The 19,773-nt window shown below is 54.0% G+C and overlaps 7 protein-coding genes across 7 annotated transcripts; 6 read left to right on the top strand and 1 right to left on the bottom strand.

The window, feature by feature from the left end:
* Positions 1 to 208: 208 nt before the first annotated feature.
* QC761_0093160 (uncharacterized protein) lies at positions 209 to 985 on the top strand (the record flags this gene model as incomplete). Its single annotated transcript, XM_062872988.1, has 1 exon — positions 209 to 985. The coding sequence occupies one exon, from the start codon at positions 209 to 211 to the stop codon at positions 983 to 985; it is 777 nt and encodes a 258-aa protein (XP_062729529.1).
* A 206-nt stretch (positions 986 to 1,191) lies between these two features.
* On the top strand, positions 1,192 to 1,855 carry QC761_0093170 (uncharacterized protein; the record flags this gene model as incomplete). Its single annotated transcript, XM_062872989.1, is given in 2 exon segments — positions 1,192 to 1,724; positions 1,732 to 1,855. Coding segments are annotated over 2 exon segments (657 nt in total).
* A 1,186-nt stretch (positions 1,856 to 3,041) lies between these two features.
* Positions 3,042 to 4,293, top strand: GCS1 (ADP-ribosylation factor GTPase-activating protein gcs1; the record flags this gene model as incomplete). Its single annotated transcript, XM_062880626.1, has 3 exons — positions 3,042 to 3,089; positions 3,158 to 3,919; positions 3,979 to 4,293. The coding sequence occupies 3 exons, from the start codon at positions 3,042 to 3,044 to the stop codon at positions 4,291 to 4,293; spliced, it is 1,125 nt and encodes a 374-aa protein (XP_062729531.1).
* Positions 4,294 to 4,689: 396 nt separating this feature from the next.
* CIR1 (putative electron transfer flavoprotein subunit) lies at positions 4,690 to 5,680 on the top strand (the record flags this gene model as incomplete). The annotated part of the gene is made up of 3 exons (XM_062880625.1): positions 4,690 to 4,740; positions 4,894 to 5,536; positions 5,598 to 5,680. 3 exons carry the CDS (start codon positions 4,690 to 4,692, stop codon positions 5,678 to 5,680), a joined length of 777 nt encoding a protein of 258 aa, XP_062729532.1.
* A 1,270-nt stretch (positions 5,681 to 6,950) lies between these two features.
* On the top strand, positions 6,951 to 8,589 carry CPA1 (Multifunctional pyrimidine synthesis protein CAD; the record flags this gene model as incomplete). The annotated part of the gene is made up of 2 exons (XM_062880624.1): positions 6,951 to 7,133; positions 7,195 to 8,589. 2 exons carry the CDS (start codon positions 6,951 to 6,953, stop codon positions 8,374 to 8,376), a joined length of 1,365 nt encoding a protein of 454 aa, XP_062729533.1. The 3' UTR covers positions 8,377 to 8,589.
* A 294-nt stretch (positions 8,590 to 8,883) lies between these two features.
* Positions 8,884 to 12,786, bottom strand: QC761_601630 (uncharacterized protein). Its single transcript, XM_062880623.1, is given in 5 exon segments — positions 8,884 to 9,293; positions 9,302 to 11,587; positions 11,642 to 12,129; positions 12,185 to 12,245; positions 12,258 to 12,786. Coding segments are annotated over 4 exon segments (2,871 nt in total). The 5' UTR covers positions 12,340 to 12,786; the 3' UTR covers positions 8,884 to 9,293; positions 9,302 to 9,347.
* Positions 12,787 to 13,987: 1,201 nt separating this feature from the next.
* QC761_601620 (uncharacterized protein) lies at positions 13,988 to 19,443 on the top strand (the record flags this gene model as incomplete). The annotated part of the gene is made up of 2 exons (XM_062880622.1): positions 13,988 to 16,944; positions 17,003 to 19,443. The coding sequence occupies exons 1-2, from the start codon at positions 16,872 to 16,874 to the stop codon at positions 19,441 to 19,443; spliced, it is 2,514 nt and encodes an 837-aa protein (XP_062729535.1). The 5' UTR covers positions 13,988 to 16,871.
* Positions 19,444 to 19,773: the final 330 nt, after the last annotated feature.

Below are 19,773 nucleotides of genomic sequence, written 5' to 3' on the forward strand. Positions count from 1 at the left end.
AATAATGACAGCCGGATGGAAGGGAATGTTGATATTGGGGCTGCGAATGCGAAGCTTGAGTTGGATAATGCGAACCTTGGTGCGGCCCTTCAAGGATATGAGAGGCCGATTGGAAGGCAAAAATGAGATGGTTTCCAATCTCGAAAGGGACCTCACCAAGGCGACTGCTGACAATTAGAGCATTCGCAAGAAGTTGGACGATGTGAAGATGGGGCAGCGGGCTGCTATGGATGATCTGCGCAGGGAAAAAGCCAAGGTGATGGAGGTGGAGACAGAGCTAGAGGTGGTCAAGGCTAGGCTGGAGGATGCGAACGCGACCAACGCCGAGTTTAGCAAGACGGAAGAAGCCCTTAACGATATGATTATTGTGCTCCGGGGACGTATCGCCAGACTGACTGAGGGGGCGGAGGACAACAAGTTGACTGAGCGGGTACTGCGGGCGGAAATATCCAGCCTCAAGTCGGAGCTACAAGCTCTGGAGGAGCAGAAGGAGGAGCTTCGCAGGTCGTTCAGGGATAGTCAGAGTGCTCTCTCGGACAGCACTGAGAAGGTGTCAGCTCTGGAGTCTGATGTTGTCATGAATAATAAGAAGCTCGCCATGGTCAAGAATTCGCTCGCTAAGGAGAAGGGCGCCCGGGCGGAGCTTGTGGGTGATTTGAAAGAGGAGCGCTCCAAGAGGAGAGATGTCGCTGCAGAGCTGGAACTTCTCAAGGAATTGTCAAAAGCGAAGGTTGAGCCAGCGGGAAAGCGGCTGAACTTGGCCAACCGGAAGATGATTGACCTCGAGGATGGAATCAAGGCTGCTAGGAGGGCGGCTGCTGATGCTGAGTCGAAGCTCGATGATGCCCAAGCCGAGATTACTTATCGCGACCGTCGCCTGGCGGCGGAGACGGACAGGTATCAAAAGAAACAGGCCGAACTTGAGGAGGCTGAGAGGCGGGAGGAGGACTACGACCCTGAGCACCTCTACAAACAGCTCGAATAGGAGAGAGCAAACCATGCCGCGAGCGTCTCCCGTCTCGAGGACGAAGTTGCTGATTGCGACAAGGAGTTGGCGGAGGAGAAGGCAAATCTGCCGCCAGCATCGTCCGTTTCGAAGCTGAAGTTGACGAACGTGATAACGAGTTAGCTGAGGAGAAGGCAAGGCATGAGCAAACAATTGGCAGCTTGGAGGCTGAGAAAGCTAGCCACATGGTTCCAAAGGGGGAACTCTCGAGGGAGATAGCAAACCATACGGCGACGGCCAATGCACTCACAGTTGAGCGGACCCAGCACCAGACAACGGCGAAGTTGCTTGCGACCGAGCAGTCGAACCACCAGAGTACAAGCAAAGCCCTCGCGACCGAGCAGGCAAACCACCGAAACACCATTAACGCCCTCATGACGGAGCGATCGAACCACCAGAACACAAGAACCGCCCTTGCTACGGAGCAGACGAACCACAGGAACACGACCAATGCCCTCGCGACTGAGAAGATGAACCACAAGGCGACCGCAGATACCTTAGCCGCCCGGCGGAACGCCCACCAGCAGACGATGAACTTCTTGGCATCGGAGCAGGCAAATCATCGTAATACAGCCAACTCGCTCTCGTCGGTGAAGTCACAGCTTAAAACGGCCAACAACACCATCACTTCGCTGCGCGTCTCGGGTTCACACGAGAAATGTGTTGTCATGAGCGGGGTGGAAAGGCTCATGGAGCGTTACGGGAGACTCTTTGACAGGTACGAGAATCCACTTCCTCGAATTGGGAAAGACGTGGTACGACCGGCCGTACCCCGAAGGCTTGACCCAGAGGGCTAGCGGCAAGTGGGTGGTCGAATGGCGCCGGGAGATATATGTCGATAATGACTAGTTTGAGGGATGTACGTAGGTAGTTGGGTACATAGTAATGGGTGCGGTCTCTGTCTTTGGTGGTCTGGGGGGTGGCTGTGGAGCTCGATTCAGGGGTTCAGGGGTCATTCATGTAGAAGAGGGCTCAGTTGCCCTGCACTTTTTACCCTGGGTACAGACAACTCATTGGGTTTCTCTCTTCAATTTTCAGGCCTTGCGCCTGTGCAGGTAGTTTTGCCTGGCGTTCTGATCAGGGAGAGGAGAGAAGAGTTTGATATTGCTTGCTAACTCCTGCAGTGATGTTATGTTAATCTCGCAGTCGATTGATTGGACACCCTGCCTACAAAATAATTGACAGAGCAACAGTAAGTTGACCTCTATTATTACTATGAACCATGCCTTGAAGGATAGTTACCAGGCCTTTAAACACAATTAACAGCCCTTTAGAGATATTTAGAAGGCCTAATGACTATCCTTCAAGGCATCATTTACAATATGATATGGGTTAACCTACTTGTGTACATTAACTGTTTTGTGGTAAACGTGGCTACGTATAAGAGTGGTCAACTGCCTTACATTTCACCTTGAACAAACTCATCGCTTTCATCTCTTCAATGACCAGCTCACTGTACTCGTGAAGATGGCGTTTTGACTTCTGATCAGGGAAAGAGGAGAAGCGTTTGACATGTAGCTTGCGAGCTCCTGCCACGAGGTCCTGTTATTCTCGCAGTTAATTGATAAAGTTGGTGGTAGGATGTCGCGGCCAGGGGAAGTGGGGCTGGCCACTGATACAAGAGACGAATTAAGAATTGATGGTCGGAGCTCTGCTGTCTTTGTTAGAAATGTAAACTTCTTCGCCAAATACTGTGTCATCGGACATTATTAGGTACCTTAGGTAGCTAGCACTGGCAGATTGTTTTTTTTTCTGGCACACCGGAGCCGATTCGTGGCTTTTTTGGGTGGTGCCGTGCGGTAGGTTGGGCGGGAGCTGTTCAATTTCGCGGGCTGGAACTCAAGCGACACGGCCGCCCTTTTTCCCCGTTTGGTTTCAAACGCCACGCGACAACTTCCGACTGCTTTCTTTTGCAACACACCGACTGTGATGCAACGCAACGAACCCCCCCGAATAAATAACGACGAGATTTGATTGCAAACATTGCCGAAACAACAGAACAGTACAGAGGGAAACATATACAGAAGGAAGCAAGATGGCAGCCAACGCCATGTGGGAGGTTGATCCCGAGACGAGGAGCAAGGTTCGTTTCTTACCGTCCTCCTCCCACCCCCACCACCGTTAGATGCTGATGATGGTGTACCGTGATAGCTCGTCACGATCCAATCCGAACCCGGCAACTCCCTCTGCTGCGACTGCGGCGCCCCGTCTCCCCAATGGGCATCCCCTAAGTTTGGAATCTTTATTTGCTTGTCTTGCGCCGGAGTTCACCGCGGACTGGGTGTTCACATCTCTTTTGTGCGATCAATCAGCATGGACGCATTCAAGCAAGCCGAAATCGAGAGGATGAGACTGGGAGGGAACGAGAACTGGAAGAAGTTCTTTGAGGAGCACGAGACAAACAAGATGATGGGGGTGAGCTGGGAGGGTGCAACGATTGCGGAACGATATTCAGGGGAGGTGGGTGAAGAGTGGAAGGAGAAGTTGAGCTGTAAAGTTGAGGGGAGGGAGTATGTTCCCGGGCAGAAGAAGGAGACACCGGTGGCCAAGAGCTCACCGGCGGCGGCGGCGGCACCGTTGGGTGGGAGTAGGACGGGGAGTCCAGCGAATGCTGCGCAGAGCGGGGGGAAGATCAAGGTGGATGTGGATTACTTTGCTAAGCTGGGGGAGAGGAATGCGGGTAGGTCGGCAGATTTGCCGCCGAGTCAGGGGGGGAAGTATCAAGGGTTTGGCAGCTCGGGGACGTCGATGCCGCAGAGGAGTAATCAGCAGCAGGCCGGGTTGCCGGGGCTGGATGATTTGCAGAAGGATCCGGTGGCGGCGTTGAGTAAGGGGTTTGGGTGGTTTACGAGCTCGGTTGCGAAGACGGCGAAGACGGTGAATGAGGGGTTTATTCAGCCTACTGCTAAGCAGGTATGTTTTACGGTTGATATCTTGGGGTCCTAGGTGCTGATATCCCATCACGATGGTAGATTGCCGAGTCAGATTTTGCCGCGCAAGCTCGTGTTGCTGCTGCCAATGCGGCCAAGGCTGCTCAGGCTGGCACAAAGACTGCTTCTGAAGGGTTCACAAGATTTGTGGAGGGACCTTCAGGTAGTGGGTATAAGCCTGTGAGGAGCGAGAACTTTGATGAGAGCAAGAGGGCGTTCTGGGATGATTTCGCATCGGCGGCGGACAACAGGAAGACGAGCGGGAACTCCATTGGGACTTCGGCGCTGGGTGGGAACAAGCCTTCTTCCTCCGCGCCTCCGAAGCAGAATAATAAGGATGAGTGGGAGGATTGGTAGTTTTGAGGTCAGGGTTACATACGGGTGGTGGTTTTGATTGGAGAGCCTGTTTGGTTTTTTGTTTTCTTCGAACATTAGACGTTTGTTGCCGGGCGATATACAGTCGGTCCTTGATGCCTATCTAGCTTGGTCTTTTTTTGCTTGTTCATTCTGTTGTTTTGATGTGGTGTTGTTGCTGATGAGGTCTGGATAATGAAAGGCATGCATGTGCTTCAGGGTTAGGGGTGACTCTAGAGAAGCCCCCGCCGCTTGGCCGAGGTTCAACCCGGACCCGGCACTAGCCGGGATGGACCAAGGAACCACTGAGCGTCATTGCATGCGGCGCTCAAAGCTTCCCTCTCCCTCCGTCCTGTTCGAGATCCCACGAACCCGCCCATTGAGCCGCAAGACTTCGACATGTCAGCCTTACGGATATTGGTGCCCGTCAAGCGGGTCATTGACTATGCGGTATGTAACTTCATCCTAGCTTTGAGGCAGCTTGCGTGCAGCATGCACAGGGAGAAAGGCACATGTCAAACTGCAAGCGCGGACTTTGGGCGGGACGGAGTAAGATGGCATTTGGGCATGACAGTTGCTAACGCACGCAACGCCTTATTGCAGGTCAAGCCCCGCGTCAACAAGGCCCAGACGGGCGTCGAGACGGCCGGCGTCAAGCACAGCATGAACCCCTTCGACGAACTCTCGGTCGAGGAAAGTGTGCGCATCCGCGAGAAGAAGCGCGCCCCGGGTGGTGTGGAGGATATCTGCGTCATCAGCGCCGGGCCGACCAAGGCTCAGGATATCCTGCGCACTGCTATGGCTATGGGCGCCGACCGCGGCATTCACGTCGAGGTCAAGGAGGGCGAGGATCTTGAGCCGTTGAGCGTGGCTAAGCTGCTCAAGGCCGCTGTTGAGCAGCAGAAGAGCAACTTGGTTTTCTTGGGCAAGCAGAGTATTGATGACGATGCCAACCAGACGGGGCAGATGCTGGCTGGCTTGCTGGGCTGGCCTCAGGCTACGCAGGCTAGCGAGGTTACGTTTGGGGAGGGGGACACGGTGACGGTTACGAAGGAGGTGGATGGTGGTGTCGAGACTGTCAAGGCGAAGCTGCCAATGATTATCACGACGGACTTGCGGTTGAATGAGCCGAGGTATGCGAGCTTGCCGAATATCATGAAGGCGAAGAAGAAGCCTTTGGAGAAGAAGACGCTGGCGGACTTTGGGATTACGGGGGAGAAGAGGCTCAAGACGCTGAAGGTTACTGGTGAGTTTTGGATGAGTCAGGGGTTGTTGTGGATTAACTTGATTGCTAACGCTGGTTGCAGAGCCACCCCCGAGAAAGGGCGGCGGTAAGGTTGAGGATGTCGATGGTTTGATCTCCAAGCTCAAGGAGCTAGGTGCTCTCTAAGCCAATGTACACAACAATGTATTGCTAGTGTTTGCCTGCATCTAGAGTTGCCAGCTTTGCAATTTTTGCCTGCGCAACGACATCATCTTGTTACATTATCTTTGAGCATCATTGGAAATATTGACAAGTATCCAAGTCTGTGGTCATGATCGTATCATCCCGACGAAATACAGCGCCTCCTTCAATATACAGATCTTGTGATCTGCCACAACATGGTCCATTTTCGGCCATGTCATCGAGATAGGACCAGAGATAAGAGTTGTGGGATGAAAGCGGCACCACCCCGCAATTGTGTCCCCTGTGACGTAGGTCAACTTCGTCTGTATCTTCAAACTATGACAATTGACAACCCATTTTGCGAGTTTAAACTTTGGTCTGAAAGGGGTTTCGGATTTTCGGTCTGAGTCCTTTCGGCTGAAGTGATGGTGAAGACCCTGCATCTCAGAGGAATTGGCAGTCCGAAGCCGCAACAAAGCGCTGGAATGGCCCGCTAGGACAAAACAAGCCTCTGAAAATGGCCCAGATGCCCCACCCCGTGAATCGGCTCCCGACAGTTCAGGAGCTCCGGAAGTCGCGGCGGGGTGGGAACAGGTGGACCAATCACCATCTCGCCAATGAGACAGTCGCAAAATTCTTTGGGGACTGAAATGACAAAAAAGATGGATTTTTCTCGCTTCCCGCCTTTTTCTTCTTCTTGATTCCAACAACTCCATCGCGAATCTGATTCACCACGCCAACCCCTTGCTCTCAGCAACCGCTTTGCTTCTCTAGTCTCTTGTAGACTACGCATCCTCTTCGAATTGTCGCCCTTACAACAGTGCTGATGAACGGCCGTTCGTCAGAGTTTACTTCTCAGGTACGCTCTCTCAATGAAACACAATCTCTTACTGTGGGCAGGGGGCATGCCGTGCTGTGCTGGCCGACCCCGCTGTCACCATCGTGGACGTCCATGCTACCCCTCCACGCAAGAGGCCCTCAGATTCTGTTCAAGAGGCATTGGGCCGCGACAATGCCAATTGAATGCGCATTTTTTTTATTCCACCTCGAATTGCCGTGTCTGGAAGATGGAGGCTAATGCGTTTGTGTCTTAGGATTATCTCTCAGGTCCGCATCTCTCCCAGGATATGGCTTGACTCACCGCTCTGTACTGACTAGAATTCCCAGACCATCTGTGGAGAGCCCTGAACGCTTAAGACTTCAAGTCCCGCGCTGCACTAGAATCTTACCCCGTTTTATTTTTTTTATACACCAACCCACACTAGCAGTCGACATGATGTTCACTCGCTTGGCCGCTCGTCTGCCCAAGACCACGTCGGCGTTCGCCGCCCCCAAGGTCTCTACCCGCTTCCTGTCCAAGGCTGCCGTGTCTGGAAGCAAGGGCAGATCTATGCCCGGCGTTGATCGCAGAGCCACTGCTGCGGCCTCGGGTGTCGAGGCTACCTTCACTATCAGAGTATGTCTAGTCTAGTTCCAGCATGGGCATGTTGTGTGTTTCAGAGGCTAACCTAACATAGGATGGTCCCGTGTTCCAAGGCAAGGCCTTCGGTGCCGACACCAACATCTCTGGCGAAGCTGTCTTCACCACCTCTCTCGTGGGCTACCCTGAGTCCATGACCGACCCCTCTTACCGTGGCCAGATCTTGGTCTTCACCCAACCCCTGATCGGCAACTACGGTGTGCCCTCGAACGAGCGCGATGAGTTCGGTCTTCTCAAGTACTTCGAGTCTCCCCATATCCAGTGCGCTGGTGTGGTTGTTGCCGATGTTGCTGAGAAGTACAGCCATTGGACTGCCGTCGAGAGCTTGGGCGAGTGGTGTGCCCGCGAGGGTGTTCCTGCCATCTCTGGCGTCGACACTCGTGCTATCGTCACCTACCTCCGCGAGCAGGGTTCCTCCCTTGCCAGAATCACCATCGGTGACGAGTACGATGCCGATGAGGACGAGGGTTTTATCGACCCTGGCCAGATCAACCTTGTCAAGCGTGTGAGCACCAAGGCTCCTTTCGTCGTTGCTAACCCCAACGCCGAGTTCCACGTTGCTCTTATCGACTGCGGTGTGAAGGAGAACATTCTCCGCAGCTTGGTCAGCCGCGGTGCTTCCGTCACCGTTTTCCCCTACGACTACCCCATCCACAAGGTTGCCGACAACTTCGACGGTATCTTCATCTCCAACGGCCCCGGTGACCCGACCCATTGCCAGGAGACTGTCTACAACCTTGCCCGCCTGATGGAGACCTCCCCCGTTCCCATCATGGGTATTTGCCTTGGCCACCAGCTTTTGGCTCTTGCCGTTGGTGCCCAGACCATCAAGCTCAAGTATGGTAACCGTGCCCACAACATTCCGGCGCTCGACTTGACCACCGGTCAATGCCACATTACCAGCCAGAACCACGGTTATGCCGTCGACACCAGCACCCTGCCCAGCGACTTCAAGGAGTACTTTGTCAACCTCAACGACGGCTCAAACGAGGGTATGATGCACAAGACCCGCCCCATCTTTTCGACCCAGTTCCACCCCGAGGCCAAGGGTGGCCCGATGGATTCCTCGTACCTGTTCGACAAGTACCTCGAGAACGTCAGGATGTACAAGAGCAGCGCCTCGGTCTACCGTGATAACAGGCCATCTCAGCTCATGATTGACATTCTCAGCAAGGAGCGTGTCGGTGTTGAGCCCACCAAGTTGGCCAACGCTGCCTAAACTTTTCTTGGTTATTGGGTTGGTGCATGGATTGGGTTTTGGATTTTGGGGGTTATAAGCGTCTTTGATTTTTTTCTCTGGCGGATTCATGGGCAACAAAAATTGTTTTTTGTTTGGTAGTGCTTTTATTGTGCCTAGCGCTATCCACGGCTGCAAGTCAGTTTTGCATTCATTTTACTTCTATAGTGATGCAATGTATCTTTTTTTGGATAATTCCATCTTTGTATGCTCAAGCTGAATGTGGCTGTGTTGTTGAACAAAAATGGATTGGTGTTGACTGTGCCCCTGTCCCCTTTGATTCAGAACTCAAAACCAACTTCCATCACCAATTGTCTTCTTGTCATGAAGGGTGCTGTTGAGACCCATGACATTCGTTGATCATAGGAAGACACTCAAATCTTGTCCCACACCTAATGACCTGCGAACACAGACAGAGCCTTCACATGCAAGCGGTGTTTTGAATCCATATACCTAACCATCACTTTGTGTCTGCATACTTTGAACATCATTGGTATCTTTCATTCCCCAGCCCTTTCCCCACCACTCAACTCAACTACAATCCATCTCTACCAGGTAACTCAAAAACAAATACAAACTTGATTGCAATAAAACAACCAACCCATCTCCCCTGCCCTTCATCCCGACCAGAAAAAAAAGGCTTCATCCTATATATTTTCCCCTTCCCCTAGAAGACAAAAAAAAAAAAAAAAAAAGATCGTAACCCAAATCACAAAATTTTCGCTATCCCAATCCAGCCCAACCATCCCGAACGCGGGTGGGGTGGTAACAGATGGTTTATGCGAGGCATGTACTTATCCCCGCTGGCAGGCGCCAAACGCCATACAATAAATATCCGAACTTCAAAAACCAAAACAACAAAACATCGCAAAGCCCCGGTAGGTATATCAACCCCCCCCCTCCCCACCCCCTCCACAAACTAATGATCCCATATGTACTTATCCCCCCTTTCCTCACCCACTCCCCTCCTCCCAACTATACCTCTTATCCGCCACCTGCGGCACATGAATCAACCCATCCCGTCCCTCTATCCGCTCCATGCTCTGCGGACTATTCGGCATGTCATTGTCATCATCCTCCTCTTGCTCCCCCCCTCTCCCTCCCCTCGGCGGCGGCGGCGGCTGCGGCTGCAACAGACTTATCCTCTGAGGCACCTGTCCCAATCTCCTCTGCTGCTGCTCCCCTTGTGTTGGTTGTATCGTATTCCCCCCCCTCCCCAAAATCATCTCCCCCGCCTCCTCCTCGGTAAAATTACTCCCCAACGTCTCACTACTGCCATTATTCTCAGAGCGATAATGCCCTCCCCCTAACCTCCCCGGCGGAAGCGGCAAAGGAGAAGTCGGCGACACAGGCGACACCCCTCCATCGACCGGCTGCCCGTTCGAGTGAAAAACTCTAGTAGTCGGCGTCGGTGGTTGAGGTGGACGTTGAGTAGGCAGCTCGATATGTTCCGGCAACGGTCCCAAGCAGACAATCTGGGAGTTGTTAATCGGTGTTCTTTGAAACGACGGCGGTGGTAACCTCACTGACGAAGTCAGCGACGTGGGCGATACCCCATCATTTGAATCCGACCGACTCATCGACACCGACGAAGGGGCAAACGTCTGAGCCGAGGTTGGGGAAACAGGTGAATAACTCGAGCCAGCAGGATCCGAAGTCCTGTTGTGGTGGTGGTGGTGTTGCTGGGAAGGGGGATATAAATGCAACGGCGGCGGAGCAACCGTCATAGGAGAAGGCAAATCAAACATCCTCCCCGCCCAGTCCCCATGCGGCGTCATCGGTGACGGCAACGAATTCGGAAACGAGTCGCTATTCGCATACGTCGGCGACGACACCGGCGAGGGCGTATCTGGCGGTCGGTAATGAGCAACTCGGCTCATGTCCTGCATGGACTTTTCTTGCTGCATCACCCCCGTCGGTATCGTCATGTGCGTTGTTGACGTGGGTGTATAAGTCGGCACCGGCCCCCTCATCTGCCTTTCCAGTTTCCGCTGAGTGAGCTCATATTCGCTCATTCCCTGGGCACTATCTACCCCAACGTCGGTCTCGTCATCCCCAAGATCATGGCTGTCCAGCTCAACCGGTTCTGGCGGTACAGGCATTTCGTACACCTGGTTTTCTCCGTCTGCCCCAACCTCGACGGGTTGGGTGCTGTTGTTGTGCACTTCGTGAATTTCTGGTTTCCTTGATCTCTTCCTCCTGATGATCAACGAAAACACCTTCTTGACTGGACTCTGTGGCTCCTCCTCTTCTGTGACGTGAGCCTCGCGTTTGTCCTCGTCTGTCTCGGAATTTTGAGAGTTTTGCTTTGACTTTTTCCGACGGCAGCAAAACCATATCAGAGCCCCCAAAATACTTCCTGTGATGAAGGCGCTGAACACGATACCAACCGTCTGGCCAGTCCCCAGTCTGTTATTCGTCCCAGTCGGCGCAGGCGCGCTTGTGAATTCTGGGTACGGGCTATCCGGTGGCCTTGCGATGGCTTCAAGTGAGTAATTACTCGAGGCCGCCTCGGGAAACAACGCCTGGTGAAGCGAGAACATGCTCTTATCGTAAGTAGTAATGATGTATGCCTCCTGCATAAACGCCCGACCAATGATATAGGTATTATTGTTGACCTCGGTAGTCGAACGCTTCAGCGGGAAATACGGGATGCTCGATTCGCCCCATTGAATGACGTTTCTGAAAGGGTAACGTAATAACTGCGCAAACGCCGCCGACGGAATCGTGATGTTGACCACGCCCGGAACATTAAACGGTTGCCCAAAGTTGTCGGTGTTGTCAAAGCTCGAAAGGGTGAAGGTGAAGGACAAAGTCTCGTCGTTTTGAAAGCGCGTGTACTGTTCCCCTCCGCCTGCAAAAGTGTACAACCCGAGATCCTCCCTCCATGTTAGATTGAGAGCATCAGCAAAACGCTCGCATACTTCAGTCGGCAGCCACAGGTACGGTGTGGAAGAGTCGATGAAAGCCTCGATGGAATCATCCATATTGACCAACGTCCGACTTGTTGATGTCCAATTAGCAGCCGGGGCCTTGTCCTCGTCTGTGATTTGCGCCGTCACACCACGCAGGCGAACAAGAGGAAGCCGCGTGATCGGATCGAGGGCAAAGTTGTTGCCGTGAGGGACGAATCGAAGCCTATCGTACCCCCCCAGAACCAGAGAGGCAACTGTGCCACTGCCCTTCTTGCCATCTTGAATAGTGTTAGTACGTGTTGGTGATATCTTTTCCGCACATGACAACTTACTCTCTCGGTAGTAGGCGCCGGCGGTGTACCCATAACTATGACTGGGAATAGCGCCATACACCTGGGCAAGCTGAGGGATAAAAGGAGTCGAGACATTGGAGCCGAACTTCCCAGGCGTGACACCAAGCCCAATAAAGCCGTTGTAATACTGCGTGTCGTTGATGGCGGCCACCAATGTGTTCTCGAGGAGCGTCGACACCGAAGTCAGCGTGTTGACGAACCCCAAGGTTTCCAACCCATAATCACCATTCCCCCCCATTCCCGTGTGGTTCATGCCCAGCTTCCAAGCCCCCAATGGCTGCCATGATTCCGACAGCGAGGAGTTGAAGACACCACCCCGAGCATTGATGCAGATTTGAACCGGATGACAGCCACCGCTAGATATCGTCCAGATTTCCGACAAGGCCGTCGATGGCGTGAGGTAGACAATCTCGGCGGGCGAGCCTATCACAAACATAAAATTGGACCATGTGCCGTCGATACCATACCTGCCAGCAGTGTCAGCAGTGACTACCTAACGCAGAGGGGAGTCATGACACAAACCATTCTCCAGAAGGCTGGATCCAGAGAGGAGCAGCTGGTGGCTTGGTGGCAGCGGCATCGTCAGCAGCAGCAGCAGCAGCAGCAGCGAGTCGTGACGCGGACAGCAGCAGCAAGATGTCACAGATGACAGCGGTCGAACGACAGGGCAACCGCATTGTAGCAGCACCCTACCCTGACCCGATCTGACGGCGCTGGGGAAGGGGTGCGCGCGCGGGCAACGACGGTCTGTCACGAGAGCAGCGGTCCTAGGACATTTGCGACGTCTTCTTGTTGTGCCATGGACTACCGGCCGTTGTTAGTCTTTTTTGGCAGGCCCGGGCAGGTGAGAATTGGAAGAAGGCAGTGAGTAATGGGTAAGGTAGGTGGGTGGATAGATGGATGGACAGGCTCAGCCGTCGGTAGACAAGGCAAGGCAAAGGCAGGTTTCACTCAGGGCCTGGGGTAGGGGGCCAACAAGGGGGGAGCAAGACGAGAGGGAGAGTGGAGGATAAGGGAACACACACCCGGTATGCGGGCGCACCGTGTCTGCGTGTCTGCGTCTCCTCTGCGTCTGGCGGGACGAATGATGAGACGGCGGGAAATATGGAATGCCAGTCGGAAAACAAGAGGCCAGCGATCAGCGCTGCAGTCGACCTGGCTATGGGGGTCCAACGTGGCCCAGGCCTGTGAGTAGGTTTGAGATAGGTGTTGACGGAGAAAGCGAGAGCGGGTGGAATTGGCAGCACTGGAATGCCCTGAGGTGGAGGTCCTCCCTTCCTTCCTTGGGTGACATTCTCCCAGTCCATCATTCTGAAAAGTTCCGTTAGAGCAAAACGAAACCCCCCCGCCTTTCCGAAAGACGGTACACCTAGGACAGCGAAGCGACAGGGGACTGCTAAAAGCGCTGAGAATGCTTAGAATCCTCTAATCTCTATCAACAACGCATGCACCCGTCCGTTTGTTCCTCCGAAATCCCGCACCTAGCCCGGCACTTTTGCTGTGGGAAAGCCGTCAGTTAATTGTCCAGCGAAATGATGTCCTCAGCCATGTCTGAGAATCGCGAACCCCTGCACGTGGCTGCGACCGCCGTCAGATCTCCAGGTGGCTGATCTGATCTCGACGACGTCCTTTTTTCACTCCTTGACAGGGTTCGTCTGATATGCATGAAATCGTTCTTTCTGTGCCCCCGCCCTGCTCTAGAAACCTCCCCAGCCGAAGCCCCAGATCAGCCACTCACAACCGCCAGACTCGTACACCACCGGCCAGCCCGCCCAGAATCCATGATCGATATCGTCGCCGCGCCGCTCACGGAGTGTGGGGAAATAACGGGTGGAAAAACATGGCAGACCTGGAATCCCAATCTTAGCCTCACCTCGGTGGAGCTCTCCAACGAACGCTGGAGCGAGCGCGCCGTTTTACTGACTAGCAGGCATCAGGGCACTTGATAAAATGCTCTAGCATCGGACTTCAATTTCTCATCCTTCACGAAGAAGAGAGCATCGTGATACCATTCTGCAAGTCTCACACGAGAAGAACTCTGTACTCTGTACAACAGCCATTGCCACCACCACCGCCGCCGGGATCGAGATAGGGACCTCGCTTGTGAATCTTGGGAATCGCAAGTGCCGGACAGTAGCTCGCCTTGGTTTCGGACCCTCACGATTGGGAATTCCTTACTTCAACAGCGAAACAGGCAGCCAAGCTTGAGCTAAAAAAGCAACCGATCAACTCGTGCGTTTCGAGCTAGGCCTATCTTTTATGGACATGAGGCCCCGGTTCCCAAACTCACTCTCAAGGTTCCACTGGCGGTTATCGACGACACACCAGCGACAAGCAATGGCTGTTATATTGGTCAAATATCGGTGGCAATGAAGCCCTCCATCCTCACGGACCTCAGTGCCGCTGTTTGGCTGGCATAAGAGAGAGGAACCGAGGATGCATAAAACACGGCAGAGTCAATCTATTTCACCACTTACAGAAGGCGAGGGGTCACTCTGGCTAAATTCGATACCACCTATTTTACCGAGCCACCTCGCAACCAAACCTTTCCCTTTAGGCCACCAGAGAGTCCGGACCATCCACACCGGCCCAGCACATGACGCTTTCTGTTGATTGCTCTCTGCCCACCGCACCGGCCACCCAAAACGGCGGCAAAACAATCTCGACATTTGTTGGCGTGGTGCCGGCTCTAGAGGACGGCAAAAGCCTGCACGACCTGCCCATCGCGGACTCCGTCAAGCCTGAAGAAGCAGGTTGTCGATGAAGCCGTCACCACCTCGACCTGCGGTGCGTTTTCAGTTACTGGTGCCCAAACTGGAAGGCGTTTCGTCTTCTCTGGCGTTCAGCCATGCATGCGGCTCACCTCCGGCAGTCACTCGTCATGAACTGCTGGTCAGAAATGCTGTCGAGCTTCGTCATTCCAAACACCAAGCTCTCACACATCCAAGAAATCTCTGAAACTCTCTCAGCTCAGCTGCTGACTTTGTTATGCATCGGTCGTTTTTCTACTCTCGCTTGCCCGTGCAGCTCATTGGCTACGAGACGGTCTGCTACCCATTGTAACGTGAGTCGCAAAGGACTGACGGGAATGGGGGAACCGTTTTTACGTTTTACGCGGTATGGCATTTTTTGATGTTACTCGGTACCATGGGTCCAAACCCCCGTTAAACAAACAACCGAGATAACTGGCGGCTCAAGGCCTCAGAAAGGATCCTCTCATTCCAAACACGGTCCGCATTCTGTTGAGACAACTCTGACTGGTTGTGCCCTCGCAGATTCAAGACATATGATTGTATGTAGCTCACAACCCAAAACAGACAGGGCGGGCACAAGCCTCAGCGGAGTTGCGGGAGTCTAGCAGACGCCACAATTCCTCTTGCCAGATATCGAGATGCATATCCCGATTCCCCCTGTCGGCTGACCGGCAGCTTTTCTCGCCGTCTTCTGGCCCCGTGTGTCGAAAGGTCTGTCAATTGCCGAGCTCGGCCAAGAAAGCCAAGGAGGCCACCGTGGACCCTAGTCAGGCTTCTCCAGATGTCGATCGGCTTTGCGCACGTTATCATCCCCACCAGCTCAGCGCTACGGAGGAAGGCCCCGAAGGAGAGCATGAACATGATAAGATTGTACCCCATTCTGATGTTTCTGCACAGTGTTGTCAACATCAAACGATACCAAGTTCTATGGGAGAGATAATGATGAACGCAGAAGAAAAAGGGGCATATGTAGCTGCCCGGCCGCCTCTGCCTATCGTTGCAGCTGTGGGATCGAGGGTGGGCGGACCGAAATGCCCCCTCTGAACCAAAAACCGCGTCTTTTGTGGTTGCAGCAGCGCCATACAGCTGGCTATGAGAGGGTGAAAGGGGCGGGGGGGAGGGGGGAACACAGAGGGCGCAGGTACGGGAATAACGCAGGCTGCCAGCACGACCAGCGCCAGAGGGCTGCGGAGGGAGTAGAGTCTGGTACTGCCTCCCCAATGTGGTGCTCGGCAGGTCTGGGCAGGGTGGACTTCGATTCCATCGTTCGGTTACACTGATTTCGGGCTGTAGCTGACATTAAACGAGTCGCCGACCTGGGAGGTTGCCATCCAACTGAGCCAGTAGTATGCACATCATTTATTAACTTGCCCTTCCGGCCCAGCCCGAGCCAGCCATCGTCCCTCTCGTTTTTCCCCGACTCAACCACGAACCTGTTGCTGCAGAATAGATAGCCACCACGCGGAGAGCCTTCCGTTCGGGGGGTGAGAGGGAGGGCTGTTTTGGGAAACTGTGATGGGACGTGGTCGTCGATGGCGACGTTGTGAGATGTTGGACCAGAGGACAGAACCAGACAAGGCTCGGAACATTTTCTTTTGTTTTCAAGAGCCAAGCATTTTTACTTTATCGAACGTCTTTCACTTGAATCAAAACGGTCAGCGCTGGGCCCAAGTCGGTCCAGCCTCTTCTCCTCCCGCGCTCCCGTGTCAACCGGTAGCTGGCAGGTCTGGGGCCAAGAAACTGGCCAATCGTGGATCTTGACCCGATTCACTCAAGTCCCGTCCCCTCGGAGTGGGCTGGCATGGCTGGCCGAGCAGGGGGGAGGAAATACCCTTGTCCCTCCATCGGGTGCTTCGTTGCCCCTTGCTTGTCCATCGGCCCTTGGCAAGCCTTTTCACCCCCGGATCTCTCTTTCTCTCTTCCTGCTTGCCCAGCCTTGACCCTCTTGCTCGTTGTGGCTGGCCCGGCAGCTTTCCAAATGATCGTCCCACAGTGTTGTTATTAGGCTCAAACCTAGCGTTGTGGAAAACGGAGCATGTGTGAGGAGGAAAAGACCTTTCAATCAATCTTGGATCTTGTGGCATGCCGGGGAAGCGATTTACACAGCAATCATTTTGATGCGCGGTGGACAGACGCTGGGTGGTTGTGTTGTCTCAGGGCTTGGATAATACCCGTCCGACTCCCGAATCCCTTGCAGGACGTTGTGTTTTGTGTTCGACATCCACCCCAGTTCCCGTGGCCTTTTTCCAACGTATCTCGAACAGTGCTGCTTTCTATTCCCCCCTTCGAGGCGCCATGGTTTCAGTGTCCTGATGTCAGTATACCGATACAGCGGCTGAGGTGCATGGATGAGGTGGACAGGGCCCTACATCATCATCACTCAACGATAGATTGGTCCTTGTGGCAAACTGTGAAGCTTTTTTCCCTCAGCATACGATCACCCACGATATAGCAGCATGGTTGGGGGTAGGCGGTTGCTGCTTTCGATCGCGGCGCTCTCTGGCGCTGGCCTCAACAATGGAGTTGAAGGTGAGTTGACGCTCTCATGATGGGTGGTGAGCCTTTTGTTCTAATGGAAGACGAACAGCTCGGTTCAGGAGGCAAGATGGAGCAGGTGTCGATGTCGTCCAGAACGCTACAACACCAATATCAGAACCAACAACACCAGTCATCACATCAACTCCTGATCCACCACCAACACCAATAGACTTGCCTGGCACACCTACTACCTTCACAACCACCAAGAAAGTGCCGCCAATAGGGCCGCCTCGACCTGGGATATCGGCTGCGGGCATTATCGAGCTTGATGAGACCATCGGGGTGGACGATGAGGAGGAAGTTACTGTACTTGGCGGGGGTCTTTTGAGGCTGACTGCTGCCTCGAACGCGCAGCCTACGCCAGCAGAGGAGGAGTATGTGTATCCGGGGGAATACGGCTCAGGTGGGACGTTGACGACCGACACCAACGCCTTCACACGGACTGTACTCCCGACCAGGGTATCAGTTGTGCCAAATTTGGGGACCGTCAGAGGTCCGCCGCCAGTCGAAACGACAACATCGATTATATCTCCTCCGATCAGGACGCCACCAACAAGGCCACCCGCCATCCCAGCCCCGGTCGCGGCCCCGCAAGATGGGGTTCAGAATATTGATCTGGGCGATCCCATGCAAGAGACGCCAGCACCAGAAGAGCAGGAGCCGGAGCCAGAACCGGAACCGGCGCCCGCACCAGCACCCGTGATACCAGGTATTCCGGGAGGTGGCCGTCCTGCCGGTCCTCCGGTAAGGACGTCAAAAAGTGTAGTAACCGCAATCGTCACGGAAATCGACCTGGGGCATGGTAATCCCGCTACCACGACATCTACATCGACGTGGAACGGGTACTCCAACTCGACCTTTGTGACGTCGGTGCTGTACCCCAACCAAACTACACCACATATCTCTACGCCCACAGCCACTCTTAGCTTTTGCCAACCTTCAGACTTGACTATTCCCCCTACGGTATGGTCGATTGTCTACACAAGCACGCTGACTTGGTTTGGCAACCCTGAGGATTACACGCCTGAGTATCCCCCCATCTCGACCCCGCCGGTTTCATCGTGTGTCCCGTCACCACCCAGGTTGACCGTCTCGCGATGCTCGTCTACAAGCACCGGAGAGGAGAACACACCTTGTTTTGTGACGGTCACAGCGTCCACGTCTTATCCCTGGGGCTATGGACCACAGACAAGCACTGTGCCCAACACTGTCACTTTTGTCACGACGGACAAGAACCCGGCTGTGATTTACACCTCCATGAAGCCACCTAATTATGGTGTTACCCAACCGCCACGGACTCAAGCTCATCATGAGTCCCTCACGGAAGATGGCGCTGCTTCTCCCATCTCGACGCCGTCGTACGGCTCTGAGCCCAATAATCCTGGCCCTAACAACCCGAGCAATCCGAACAACCCAAGCAATCCTAACAACAGCCCGAGCAGTCCAAACAACCCCAGCAATCCCTCCAACCCCAACAACCCAAACAACCCAAACAGACCCCAACCCATCGAAGAGTCCCGCTCAGCAACCATAACCCGCTCCCCGGTAACAGTAATAATCCAACCAACCGCCATTGTCATAAACGACAACACAATCAAAGACAACACGACAAAAAAAACCCAAGTCGTCATCGTCTCGGGCGAGACCTTTACGATCGACCCAACAAGGGTGGTAGGCGCAGACACAACCATCGACCGCGTCACGGCCACAGGAGGAGGGGTGTACTACCCCTCCACGCCCACCACGACCTCCTTACGTGGCGTACAAGTAATCCTGACCTCGTCCCGGGTGATAATCGGTGGATCAACTTACACCTTCTCCCCCACCTCCACCATCGCCGTAGTCAACGACGAGACATTCACCATCGGTCCCACGGCGATCGCTGCCGGGTCACAAACCCTCAACCTCCCTGCTGCTCCTGTTCCGACAGAGGTCGTGGTGGTGGGAGGAGAGCTGATTACTGCCATTGGCCCCACCTTGGCCGTCATCTCTGGGAGTACGATAACTTATGGTAGCACCGTCTCGACGACGACTATAGGGGGTGATGTCATTACTTTTGGTCCTGGGGGTGTGACGGCGCATGGGACGATCACGCTTGGGGGGAGTGCCGCAAGGCCGGGGGAGACGCAGTATGTCGTTGCTGGGGGCGCGACTATCACCAAGATTGGGGCGAGCGTGGTGGTGGTGAAGCAGACTACGTATACTATCGCGCCGGCGGCGGCGGGGGGTATGGGGGATAGGATGGTTACCACTACTGTTGGGGGGGAGGTGATCACCATTGGGCCGGAGGGGGTTGTGGTCGGGACGACGACGATGGGGTTTCCTTTTGGGCCTACGGTTGTTATCACGCCTGGGGGGAGGGGAGGGGGGTTTGCTGCTGCTACGGGGGTTGTGGAGGGTGAGGATGAGGAGGATGGAGGGGTGGCGGTTGGGATCAGCCGGGGGATGTTGTTGGGGGTGGTGGTGGGGTGGTTGGCGTGGATGGTTTGAGACATCCATCCGTCCGCTATTGGGATAGGGAGTTTATGGAGTTCTTGGATTGTTATATCCTGTATTGTGTGAACATGAAAAAAATGGGGTGTTATGGGTGGGTTTTGGCTTTTGGCTTTTACTTTTTGGTTATTTTTTTGGTACGATTGGAGAAGTATTATACCCCGGGGATGAATCCAACGGGGGGTGTATTGTGGGAGAAATGTACAGCTTGACTTGTACAATTGAGATAGGGGAACAGCAGCAGTAGTAAATAGCTGAATTGGGAGGAATGATATGAAATATTATGGGTTTTAAATGCATTCTGAGAGCTATACACCAACTGTGATA

Source organism: Podospora bellae-mahoneyi, chromosome 6, assembly GCF_035222275.1.
Source record: "Podospora bellae-mahoneyi strain CBS 112042 chromosome 6, whole genome shotgun sequence".
NCBI lineage: Eukaryota > Fungi > Ascomycota > Sordariomycetes > Sordariales > Podosporaceae > Podospora > Podospora bellae-mahoneyi.